The 13962-nt window shown below is 39.7% G+C and overlaps 1 protein-coding gene across 1 annotated transcript in view; it reads right to left on the minus strand.

Moving 5' to 3' along the window:
• Nucleotides 1-13962, minus strand: part of FLT4 (fms related tyrosine kinase 4) — a 200443-nt gene that overhangs the window by 73657 nt on the left and 112824 nt on the right. The window contains exons 3-6 of the mRNA XM_018554442.1: nt 4733-4998; nt 4156-4265; nt 2950-3112; nt 2191-2330 (exon numbers count right to left, since the gene is read on the minus strand). Coding sequence (XP_018409944.1) covers nt 2191-2330; nt 2950-3112; nt 4156-4265; nt 4733-4998 — 679 coding nt within the window. The remainder of the gene's footprint in view (nt 1-2190; nt 2331-2949; nt 3113-4155; nt 4266-4732; nt 4999-13962) is intronic.

A 13962-nucleotide genomic window follows, 5' to 3' on the forward strand; every position in this document is an offset into this window, starting at 1 on the left:
GTATGTGTATATACTGTATATAAATATATATATATAAATTAATATCTTTACATTGTAACAAAAACTGGACCAATGGAAATATATACTGTATATATGATTATTATTATTAATAAAGCTGGAGTTCTGCTTTAAGAAATACTTAGAAAAGCTTGTCTTAAACCAAGCACATTTTTTCATGTGAAGATCTAATATGAAACTGCAAATCTCCTGGTTGTCATGTTGATCCAACGACTTCAAAGCAGGAAATATGCAGTTCAGGAGTTCTGACTTATTTTTCACAAGCTGTATGCTTGTTCCAGATCAGAGACTCATCGGGTATTGAGGTCAGAAGCACTCAAGCAACTGGCACTTAGGACACGTTTCCTTTAAGTACATTTTGGGCTCTAAATGTGTTCTACATATTCCATATTTCCCAATGATATGTTCACTTTTACCAGCACAGGAAGCTACCAGATTGTTTTATAATGACAATATAATAATCCAGTCGTCATAACATGCCCAGTAGTTAGAAAAAAAACAGATTAACTGCTTTTAGTATTACAAGACTTTTCTCAATACAAAACAGGATATGCAAAATTGCTAAACATGCCAGGGATTTTATTATGCTTTTGTTAGTTATGTTAATTCTCCTTTCCCCTCCTGCAACTGTTTATCTGTATTCCCTTCCTTTGTTTGCTCTCAGTTCTACATCTCCTAGCATTTTTCAGCAGTCAGCGGTCCTCATACTTTGATTACACAGGGCCAGTTCACTGTCCCTGAGAGTTAAGAGGGGCCAGGGTTGGCAGTCAGTGAGAGAAAAGATTGTGGTTATCTTTAATGTCAGCCAAAGGAATAGTGTTCCATCGTTGGTCTCAGTGAGAGGAATAATGCCCCATCACTGGTCTTAGTAGGAGGAATTGTGCCCCATTGTTTGTGTCAATGTGAAGAATACTGCCCCATTGTTATTCTCAGTATGGTGAATAGTGCCCCTTGTTGGTCCCAGTAATAGGAATAGTGCCCCATTGTTAATCTCAGTGGAATGAATAGTACCACATGCTTGGTCTCAAAGGAATGAAAAGTACCCTATCGTTGGTCTCAATGGGAATATTGCCCCATTGTTGGTAACAGAGGGAGGAAAAGCACCCTATTATTGATTTCAATGGGAGAAATAATTCACAATCCATGATAATAGTGCATCAAAGTTGGTATCAATGGGAAGAATAGTGCCCCATCATTGGACTCAGTGGGAGGAATAATGCCCCATGATTGTTGTCATTGGAAGAATGAGTGCCCCATTGATGTCAGTGTGAGAAATAATACCCCAAGGGCCAGCTACAGGCGAGTAAAGGGCCACAGTTTAAGGGACCAATGGTGTAGTACAAGGTAAAGATAGCATATCAGCAGGGTGATCAGCCCTCATGAACGTGTAACTTTACCACTTGTAGGTTGGATGGGCTCTTGCCATTACATAGCATACTTGCACAAATTATGGCACAACTACCCTCTAGTTTGCCCTCCTCCAGCAATGTGATTTCCGTGCTTCACCTTGTCTCTCTGCCTGCAGCTGCTGACATCTTCTGCTGGTCTTCTTCCCGGAGCGGTGTCCTCTATGTCCCCTATTGGACAGCCACTGATGACATAACCCCTATGATGTGCACTTTAGTTACATCATTTCGATATTGGCCTCCTTGGTCAACAGATGTTTTGAAGGAGTTCCACCCATATTGTGGATGAATTTCTTCATGAGTTTGACCATGATACATGTGGTGCTCCTTCAGAGCATCTATTCCTCATATCTTACCTTAGATCTAGCATTCATTCTTGATGTGTCCCTGCTAATATAATAGAGTTTGTTAAATATTATAGTGTATTTTTTTTTGGGGGGGGGGGGGGGGGTAACCTTTGTTGTTTAAAACCTTGTTATTATTTTATATATAACTGGGCAGATGCTTCTGTTACCAAAATATGCTTGTGGATATGTACTATTTTTCTTGTATCCTTAATAAAATTATTTGTATCTCACTTTTGTTGTACTGCTGTATATAGGGGTTAGTCTTTCTCTTGTTGTGACTTATGTACTGTATACATGAACAGTTCAGTTCCAGCTTACATATACAGACAATTCCACCTAATAAAATATACCCACTACTAATATAAACCAAATTAGGAATGCTATTGGGGCAGACAGTTTAGAAATATAGATTCTTTTACCTTTTTGCCAGGGTAATCCCAGGTAAAGTAAACTGGAGTGTTAAACTCAGCAATCACAGTGCAGTTCAGTACAAGTTGGTCTCCTACTAGTAGCTCTACTGTGTCCTTAGGAGACAGGTACATGTCATAGAAATGATAGCCTATAGATAAAGGTAAACATTGTTATTTCAGTATTTGAGAGATAATTAAATCAAAGGGCGTGAGAAATAAGGCACCACAAAACGCAATGTGCAAACGCAGTACTCATCATTGGCCAATCAGATGAGCTTATGCTGTAGTCATAGGAGTTAAAAATGTATTTGTTTGTAAAGGGATACCACACTCCACACTTCTTTGCCTTATTTAAAGCCTAACTACAGCCATTCTTATAGATTTAAAACACAAGGGTAAGAGTTACAATTTTGTGAGGTTTCTTTTTTTCATTGTCAACCCAATGGGAGATTTTTTCTTGTGTTTTATTTGCGTAACATGAGGGGGTGTAGTTAGTGTAGGTAGCCATGGACAACGTAAAGATTGTCAGAAGTCCTTTCTCACTCTACTAAACCTATTTTGTCTTTCTTCCTATTATAGAGACTTCCGATGACTTCCGGTCCAGACAGGAAGTCAGGGGAAATCTCCTCAACAGGAACACATGCAGCAAAAAAAACTTGACCGTGGTTCTAACCCTTCCCTGCTATTTGCGGAAATTCACAGTTTTGGTTGAAGTTGGGTTTTAAGAAGCCTTATAGTGGTATCTACAAGGATCAGTTTAATGCCTACCTGTAAAATGGATGAGGAAATAGTTAGACATAAATTCCTTCTTGTCAATGATGGTCATGCATTGAACCAGAAAAGCATCCCTTATCAGGTCGGCAGGGACCAACATTCCTTCTTTGTTGTCCCAAAAGACATTCTTGCCATCTGGTATAATGACTGAAGGGTGCTAAAACAGAACACATTCAAACATAAATGTTGTTTTTTCATCACATATAAGCTTTACAAAGAATTTAAACTGAAAACAAAATGATACATTTCATTTTATTTATTACACAGGATTTTCTCTTGCTGTTCCATATACCAGTTCTCTACTTTATGTGTTTAAATTGGAACACCAGCCAGCACTTAGCTTGGAGTGGGAAAAGGTGGAACTTCTGCCTATGTTTTCACTGGGAAGACTTTCCTCGGTTCCTGTGTGGTAACTGGGACAGGAAGTGAGATTAAATTGCTCAAGGGGGCACAAATCTATTGTATCCCTTCCTGAATCTAGTATCATAGCTGGTCTAGAGCACCTGTAAGTTTTTTTTGCCAATAAGGAGAAAAAACAAATTTCCCCACTCACAAATTAACAGTAGGAAGAGGGTTTGTGTGAGCTAATTACAGAACACCAAAATATAGAAAATGCTCTGCTCCCTTTTGCTTTATGAATACAATGCCGTGAGCTTAGTCAATTAACTCTTTTTAAGAGTCTGCTTAAAGGATAAGTATACTTTAAAACCACATTACAAGCCTAACAATCTCACTTCACCACTTCACCCACCCATACTACTTCCCCCTGTAGATAGATAAACAGATGACCTGCAGTGGGTCTGGATCCTGTTTTCCTCTGAATTAACAGGGCCCTTACGGTACTGCATGAGTGACCTTTACTCTATAGGTCTTAATGGAAAAGTCATCTCTATTCAGATTTGCGTATAGACAGCTGTGCATTAACGCATGGACCCACCAGCTAAGAAGAGGACAAGAGTGTTACCTTGTTCAGCACAGACTTGGCTCCTGCAGAGGGTATGTACAAGGTGGTATACTTGTATAGTGGTGGCAGGGGGTGACTGTTAGGTTTAAGACTTGATTAACATATTTGCATTGTGTTACCACATGTGCGTTAAAATGAATTATCTTGAGCATTAACGTGCGTTGTGGTAAGGCAGCTCATTAATTTTTTCCCAGGGTGTTAATGGTTAACAGAGAGGTAGATCTACTATTGCTTACCGTTTGCAGAGTGACATTTAGGTCTGGAATGGACACCTGACATGGGACTCTTGTGGTATTTTTATTTATTAAAAGGGTTCCCGTTGGATTGATGAATGGTTGTTCCCAATCTAAAATTAAAATAGAAAAAGAGAGCATAAGAGTGAGAGGAAGGTCAAGATAAAGTCCCGGTCCACAAAAGTGAAATGTACAAAAAGACAAAAATGACAAGGAAGTCAGGATGTGGGTGTAGAAACAGGTGTAGCAGACACAACATTGGAGGGCTTGATGTGCTTTTTAGGCATTCATGGTACCACTCTCTACCACATCCATTATGGAGACAAGCAAAACAAGCTTCTGCCATTAGCATTATCTGCATATAAGAATAATAGAGAATGTGATGACATGAGTGAGACATCTCATAATGCGCTCTCTCATAAAGCTGGTGGGTGGTTTAAGCAGACAGTTTCATGAGGTTCTGGTTCATATATTGCATCCAAGCCCTGAGAAGCTTGTCTGCACACTTTGTAAGAATTATTAAGTCTGGCTGCATTTAGAGAAAACAGAAGAAACACACCAATAAAATATATTCTCTTACCTTGTACAAACACATGAACACTTGCGGCAGTGGTTCCCTTAACCTTAGCACTGATAAATTTGTAATGGCAGCAGTAAGATCCGGAATCACTAGCCACGGATCCTGTTATCTTGAAGAGTTTGCAGTATGGCTTGCTAGGTGTTGCTTCACAGTCTTCCACATTGACATTCCTAGTACTGTTGCTAAGCTCCACTTCTGAGTCCTTTTCTTTTGTATCAGATTCTATAATGCCTCCTGGCCACGACCACTGCAAGGGCAACTGTCCCCTAGGGAACAAAAAAGATGATATTTTAGTGGGTATGCCACTCTTTAACAGTCTGAAATTACATTTATTACACCTAAGCAGTTAAACACCAACAGGCATATTTATAAAGCATGTTGTTATAGTAAACTCCCCGTTATCCCGAACTCAAGCTACTGGCACTCTCCAACAACTGACAAAAAAATACACATGTGCATACTACAAACTTTCATTTGAGATGAATGGATTCATCCTAAAACTAAATTTATTTAGTTGCAAACAAAATCTTCTGTTTAAATCTGGCTGCGTATACTCACTGTCAACAGAGGAAGGCATAGCCCGGTGATGTGGCGGCAGCTAGATTCTGTAGCCTGCAGCTGAATGTGAACTGTGGGCAGTGGGCAGGAGCAGTAGCCCGGCTGCTATTAGAGCGGATCTGACAGAGAACTTTCTCTATTAGGTCTGCTCCTTTGCTTATTCAGAGAAGGCAGTGGGCGTGTGCAAAAGCCCACCTGCTATTGGCCATCGCAATAGCCAATGGCAGGCTGGCAATTGCACTTGCCCACTGCCTGCTGTCAATCAGCAGAGGAGCAGACCTGACAGAGAACTTCATGAGGTCAGCTCCTCTGCTAATTCAGAGCAGGCAGTGGGTGTGTGCAATAGCCCACCTGCCATTGGCTATTGCAATAGCCAATAGCAGGTGAGCTATTGCACCTGCCCACTAGACATGTGCACTGCCAAAAAATTTGTTTAGTTTCGTTTTAAATTCGGATATGTGTTATTTCGTTTTTCAGGATTCGGGTGTGAAAGTCAATTCGGATTCGGAATTCGGATTCGGACGAAATTCGGTAGCGTTAGTACGAACGTTTGGTTCGTTTTCTGTTCTTATTCGTTTCTTATTCGTTTCGTTCGTTTGCAGCAAAAGTGACATTTGAGGGGGAAAAAATATTTTTCTCCTTCTCTAATGTCACTTTGCTCCAACGAACGAAACGAATAAGAAACGAATACGAACAGAAAACGAAACGAACGTTCGTACTAACGCTACCGAATTTCGGAAATGGAAATTCGGATTCGTTTGCATTCGTTATGTCTGTAATTTCCGAAAATTCATCCGAATTTCGATTCGGAACGAAACGAATCGCACATGTCTACTGCCCACTGCCTCCTGTCAATTAGCAGAGGAGAGGACCTGACAGAGAACTTTCTCTATCAGGTGCGCACCTCTGCTGATTGATAGCAGGCACTGGGGGGTGCAACAGCCAATATCAGGCTGGCCATTGCTCTCACACACTGCTCACTGTTTACATTCAGCTGTTGACTGCAGAATCTAGCTGCCAGCAGATGAATGGTCCTATGGGGAAGAAGCTGCGCGGGGGAAAGGGATGGGGCGGAGTTTATACATATTTTTAATAGTAACTCTCAAGCAACTGAAAAATACATTTATCCAGCATCTACCAATCCCCATGGGTGCCGGATGACGGGGAGTTTACTGTATGAAGATTGTGACATTTTCCAAACATTCACTAGTAGTGAATCGTCCGCCTTATTTTAAAACACATCAACCAGGAAAGGTTACCTGCATTTCATTTTTGGTGAATGTCACATTCACTACTTTATAAATATGCTTTTAAAATGTAGCACTTCCTGGCAATGGAGCAGTTCATACTGTAACGTGAACACTCCTACTTATTTGTTATTGGATGCCTGACCTGAAGCAGTTAAGACGTGTTACACTAGGTACCGTTATTAGTGTCCCGCAATAAAGTCTATTTTTGGTATCATGTTTTGTAAGAAAATAAGATACTGATACTAATAACAACCAATTAGATGCTAGCTTTCATGTGCTAACCTGCCCTAAAAATATCAAAGTTATTGATATCCTCTTGAATACAGGATTTACTTGGTGGTACATGGTCTAAATTTTTACTACTGGAAGCATACGGACCAAAGCAATACTGTATCCCACCAAATGTTTATGTTTTCATTCTCAGACCTCTATTGATTGCAAGCATATTGATCCCACGTTGTCTTTCACTGAACCTATGTATCCATTCTGTATTTTAATGTCTCCTTTATGCAAACAAAACATTTTGGTTGGAGAAAAAGTAAAAAATGAAAGTAAAAAATTGAGAATGGGTCCTCCAAATTGGCTGAACTAACTGGAAACTTCCAGTTATTTCAACCAGAGATCTGGAAAATCCGGAGTCCCAAGAGGATACAACAAGCCTTTGGGTGATTGAGAAGCTGCCTTCCAAACAAAGCTGAAGCATCAATTATGTGTGAAGTCACGCTGATTTGTGAGGAAATCCTGTTTTCTATGCTGATCTTCTGCTATCCACCAGAACTCTTTGTGCTCATGAACATATTTCTGCACAACGAGTCATTAGAAGCCTTTGTACAGTTTATCAACCAAGGCAATGACTTCTTAAATAGCTTTGCCAAATTATTATACTATGTCTTAAATAAAAATATCAGCTTTCTTAGTAACAGAGTACAAGAAGCAGAGCTTGTGTATCAGGTGTCATAGCCCTCAGGACCCATCAGATTAGCTGGCAAAGAATTTATAATTCTGTCCATCAACTTTTGTGATTCATATACTTCTCCCAGACAGCAAAGCCAACAGGGAGACGCTACTTTCTCTGTTAACAAATGCAGTGCTGTCACTTCCTTATCTATAGACTGCTGATTGGACAATGAAGAAGCAGCAGCTCATTCAAAATGTATCATTTCTGCCTACTCTCTCCTCCTGCCCTGCTCATGGGGCGAAATGTGACAATTTCTTCTTTATATATCAGCGGCATATTCAAACTACAACTTCCCTGGTTCATTCATTTTAAGCACCCACATAATTTAGGAGCAGGCCTGTGATCTATTGGAGCTGGTATCACCAGGGCCAGAGAAGGTGTGTGTGCTGCAGAACAAGCTATATTGCATTACTGTTTAGGTTAGCTTCACGTTGGGGTCAAAGTTACAGTAGGGGGTTTAAGTGTTGGGGAGGAGGTTATGAGTGTTATAATGGGTTATGTTAAGTGTTAGGGTTAGAGTGAAGTTTTAGTGTCAGTGACAGGTTAAGGGTTAAAGATAAGGTGCTAGGTAACAGTTTAAGGGTATCTATGGTCAAAAATTAAAATAAATATGTATTTCTATATTAAATTTCCATTCCAGTTCTATCCCACTCCTAAAACCATATCCATCTAGAAGTTTGTAAATGTACTTATTGAAGATGCCCATAGGATGCCCTTCCTTAATGCACTGACACCGTTTCACTCTTGCGTCACAACTCACAGAGCCTGCCTTCTGATCTACAACTCAACTTCTAAATAATGTAACATCATTATTGCTTGCTGGAAGCAATGCATGATGGGCCATGTAGTCTTGAGAAATCAAGATTCCGTCAAATCAAGCAGCAGGGAAAGAGATGCAAAGCACACCGAAAATCCAGGAAGTTGTTGAAAGTGATGGGCAGACAGAAGGCAGCACTCACTACATAAAAGGGATTTTTTCAAAGTAAGCTTTGATTGCATTATCAAAAACAACTCTAGTATGTGTTCCTATTACAATGCTGATGTTATAACTGGATAGTACAAGCTGACTTTAGAACTCCTTTAAAAAAAGAGATTGAGTTAAAAGGGGAGCTGTCCAGCATGCAAGGTTTGCTTATATAGTGAGGACCCTACTCTGACTCCAATTGTTGTATTAGTGATTTATCCCATGCTGGGACCTCTATGCCTGGCCTGTATAAGCAGATATAATCACCCCAAGCAATCCTTATCGGATAGCTGAACTCACCAAATATCTTTCTCATCCACAAATATCTTTATTTCATTCAGCAGGTTACAGCAGACAACAGGATGTAGCAGATGATTGAAAAGACGGTATTTGGTATTTTCAATATGGTAATGCTTTCCCCATGCAAGCAAATTAACACGTGGCTATGAGATAAGCGGCCATGACACTAAAAAGACTACTCAGACAAGAAGGGAGCTATATCACACACAAGGGGAGGGAATACAGAAAAGGATCGTGCAATAACCAAAATCACCACAAGATGGCAGCACATGAATCAGCTATACCAGCGGACGCCACCCTTTCGGACCTCATGGACCACTAAATTAATAATTTTAAATCCCGCGGCCACTAATATGAATTTAAAAAAAATATATATATTCCCATATGTGTGTGTGTGTATATATATCTATATCTATATATCTATAGATATAGATATATATATACACATACATACACACACACACACACACATATGACAATATATTCCCTCACACTGAGCCACTATTACCTGGCTTTTCCCCACTTTTTCTATGTCCCGCAGCCTGCTCAGTCCGGGTATTGAAGAGATGCCCCGCTTCCTGCAGAGCCCGCATTGTACTGAGAGCCACGCATTCCTTGTGACAGCCGCTGCTTGAGTCAGTGAGAGGCAGCCCCGGAGCCTCCGTGCCACTTCAATGATGACCCAGCCTGCACGGCATCAGAGGGGCCCGGGGGGCAATTGCGGGCCACCAAAATGTTCTCGCGGACCACCAGTGGTCTGCGGACCACCGGTTGGTGACTGCTGAGCTATACTACTGTGCATTATATATGGTTTAAGGAAAATTAACTAGAACAATTCTCAATTTACAGTAATATGAATATTAACCACGACTATGCACTGTATCGTATTTTCATACAATTGTTGTAACAGCCCCTCTCCCACCTCTTAATCTCTTACTAATTAGGCAGATCAATTATTTAGGTGCAAGGTCTGCTTTAAGAGTTAATGTCTCATTTTAGTGGTCAGGTTAAGGGTTCACGTGGAGTTACCTTAGGGATATGTTAGGGACACCTATTCTTACTTTTGTTTTGGTGTTGAAAGCATTGTACACAAAGGGCGAAGGGGCTTCTTCACAGTTCGGGCGGTTAGAATTTGGAGCTCACTGCCACAGGAAGTGATCTCAGCGGTGATTATTGAATCTTTCAGAAAACACTTGGACGATTTCCTGAGAGACCGAAACATTCAGGGGTACAGGTTCTGTTAGGAACAAGAACACAAGGGTACTCATACACAAGCATACACATCCAGAGTAACACGCATACACGCAATGGGTTGGACTTGATGGACCTGTGTCTTTATTCAACCTCAAATACTATGTAACTATGTAACTATGTACTTTGAATTACTTCATGGGGAGTCTGGTTCTATTAAGTACCATACACTTTCTATAAAGGATGCAGTCTTTCCCTTGATGCCACATTCCATTCTGTTATGTACCTTTTACAACTCTGGTTGGATACAAAGAGTGAAAGACATAACATTTTAAGTGGTTATTTAAAATGAGAAACCTTTGAATTGAGGTACGAGAGTACGGTCCTAGGAGAAAATTCTGTACTTTTTTTGTACATTTTAGACATTTTGTATTGCGGCTTTCAATGAAACCTTTTTGACTTTCTACTTTCTACTTTCCTCAAGGCATGAACCTATTAGAGTCAAAATTTCAATTTCCACAATATAAGTCACTTTATAATGGATGTAAAATCTTATCACATTCATAACAAATTCTCATTACACACTCACTCTTCGTCCTAAGCCTAATGACTGCAGAGGGGATTGACATACAGAAAAAATATTCAGAGAAAAGTATCTGCTCCAGTGTTGTCCATAGCAGACCGTTCATTCCTCGCCAGCGATGTAAATGTTCTCGGAACTCAAGCTGGTCTCACACCGAGACAGCTATGCTGAATCAGGACTTTGTGGTTCCAAATTTATGACTCAATCACATGCTACACATCTATCCTAAAATAAGAAAAAATATCCTCCCCCCATGCAGGTTGGAATCCCATTTTCTCTGCTGGATGAACAATCGTTATCTCCATACGGCACCTGCACCATACTGATTTCACAGTAAAGGGGGTTAATGTAATCCAGTCTTTTCAGGGGTGGTCTGAAGTTATGATATCGCATGGCTCAGCTGGATTTAATTATAGAAGCAGGAGAAAGCATTATAAGCATCACATTTGAATCAGAAAACAGAGGGGAGAGATGAGAAGATTGGCTTACTTCCACTGAAGTTCCTTAGTGGGGAGAATAACAATATCAACAGCCACCCCAGATTAGGAATGAATATAATAGGGTCCCTTGACTCCAGCTAAGGGCTCCCACCTTCAATAACAAGCAAGGAGCTGGAACAGGTTACGTGTGAATCACAGACATTGCATGAATAATGCGCTCAGTGACTGACAGCCTGAGGAATTAAAGGTGAAGCTATTTGAACTCAGGGCTTTCTTCTGTGAACGTGCCAGTTTTCAAAAAGTTCACTTCAGAGCACTCTCTTCCACTGATGCATAAAGGGAAATGGTTCATAAGGAGGAAAAGATGTGGTCACCAAGTCACCACTAAGGGGCAACATGATTAGAACTCTTTAGATTAGAAGTCTTTACTTGCAGGATTTGTGGCCCTGGTCTTAATTTATTGCAGGAACACATATGCATGTGTGTGTGGATACCTACCAGTGCTGCAATTTTGTGCCACACTTTTAAAACATAATGGAAAGTTATCAATTTCTATCTAAAATCTAAGGAGTACATTTATAAAAGTTTTATGCTGGGTGGATGAAGCTCACAAAGCACTAGCCCCCCCAACAGAGTATAGGAAATTCCTATACTAGTTAGCGCCATCTAAGGGCACTAATGCCCTATGAATGGCATTAGCCAGGTATAAAACATTTGTATGTGTGTATCTGTCTGACTGTAATAAAGTATTGAGCCTAAAGGCTTATTTAAAGTAACGAAAAAAACAATACCGGCGCCTCTGGCTGCAAAACGGGCCAGCTGTAACGATTAATGGAACACAAAAGAGGCAGCTCCCACCGGTCAAAAAGACAATCTCTCTGGGAAACAAAAGACAAAACAGAGCGCCTCCATAGTGTAAAAACTTAATTTATTAGTACGACACACAACTAGTATGTACTTATAAAAAAGTCGGTGGTTAAAAGCATGTAAAAGTCGATGGAACTTGAAATCTCTAACAGCGAGAGTGTTAGAGGGATGTATCTCATCAGCGTCCTATGCCCCTGTGAGTTCAACAGGTCTACGCGTTTCAGGGGCATGCCCCCTTCATCAGAACCTAAGAGAACTCTCCTGTATCCTGCTCCTTTAAATTTGAAAGTGACCAATCACAAAAGTTTATCAAAGAAGATCACATGGGAGTGTTAAGCCTATCATCAGTATTTCAGATTTTCACTGACACTCGTCTGACAGACAACCCGCTGATAGTATCAGGTTGGATCCCTGGCATGATCGGTTAAAAAGTGATTTCTGTTTTGTCCTTTGTTTCCCAGATCGATTGTCTTTTTGACCGGTGGGAGCTGCTGTTAAGCCTATCATCAGTATTTCAGATTTTCACTGACACTCGTCTGACAGACAACCCGCTGATAGTATCAGGTTGGATCCCTGGCATGATCGGTTAAAAAGTGATTATCTGAAGATGCTACAACATAAAACTATGTAAACTATGTAAAATAATAAATATAAGACTGTTGATAGTAATAAAAGTCAGAGGGTGAGATAACATTCTCCTCTGGATCTAACAAGAAAGCTGCTCTTGAGATCGCAAGCTAATATCGAAACTAGCTAGCAGCTGAGCGTTTAGTAAACATTTATACAAAAAAACAGTTGAACAGTTCGACAAGCTGTTCCATTGAAACAAAATAAAATGTACCATTTTATGTCCCTAAAACCATCAAAGGATCTTCCCTTTGCGAATAAGGCCACTCATGGACCATTCTAGACATGCTGCTCACTGAATCTAATTTAAGTTAATTTATTTAATTTTATTTACACACTAGAGCCTCCAGATCAATTATGGTCGTTTCTTGTAACTATTAATTTCCAATTATTACCATGCTAAAACCTTATGTCCTTAAAAGAACCACTTTGTCAAAAAAACTATGTATTTAAAAAAAAACCTGCACTACATATATATAAAAAACTTGTATATTCACTTATGAAGACAAGGTATATAGCTCAATTTAATATAATATATTGTTTTATTTGTATATCATCATTGTGGTTTAAAACAAAACAAAATATAATTCTTTTTGGCGAACTTCCACTACAGAAGTCATTAATTAAGTTGGTATTTATGAGACATTTTATGAATCATCATTAATTGTACCATTAAATGTAAAAAAACTAGCACTGTGTGATCCCACCTGCTATATAGTACCATCACGTCATTAGTTCTCTCCATCTAGATTTCGTTCTACCCATCTTTTTAGTGAATATTGTAATTGACTGTTCCCGTTTTTGTTATCCACACGTTGAGTACATGAATGCGAGCTGTTTCTTTGTACTCGTTCCAATGTTACTTCTAACATGTTGTATGTAACTCTGTGGAATTATGTGACAATTTTTTTGTATAAATGTTTACTAAACGCTCAGCTGCTAGCTAGTTTCGATATTAGCTTGCGATCTCAAGAGCGGCCTTCTTGTTAGATCCAGAGGAGAATGTTATCTCACCCTCTGACTTTTATTACTATCAACAGTCTTATATTTATTAGACATGTGCGATTCGGTTCGTTCCGAAATTCGTTTTGGACGAATTTTCAGAAATTCGGAGATTCGGATGCATCCGAATTCCGAATTACAGCTAAGACGAATGCAAACGAATCCGAAATTCCCGATTTCCCGAAATTCATTATTGGACAAATTTCGTTGCACCATTGACACCATTTTACCTCTACAGCACATCTCTGCTTAATGTACAGAGGCTATAGTGTAGCGGTTAGAGCAAAGGATTCCCATTGCTAACGTCCTAGGTTCAAATCCTGGCCAAGTCAACCAATATTTAAAGTTTTTTTTTTTATGGTTAGAGCACAGTATTCCTGTTGCTAACGTCCTAGGTTCAATTCCCGTCCAAGTTAACTAATATTTAAAGTTTTTTTTTTTTTCCTTTGCTTTTGAATTGGCATTCTCCTAACATTCCTACCAGACCCAA

Source organism: Nanorana parkeri, unplaced genomic scaffold, assembly GCF_000935625.1.
Source record: "Nanorana parkeri isolate BGI_ZX_2015 unplaced genomic scaffold, ASM93562v1 scaffold158, whole genome shotgun sequence".
In the NCBI taxonomy this organism is placed as follows: Eukaryota; Metazoa; Chordata; class Amphibia; order Anura; family Dicroglossidae; genus Nanorana; species Nanorana parkeri.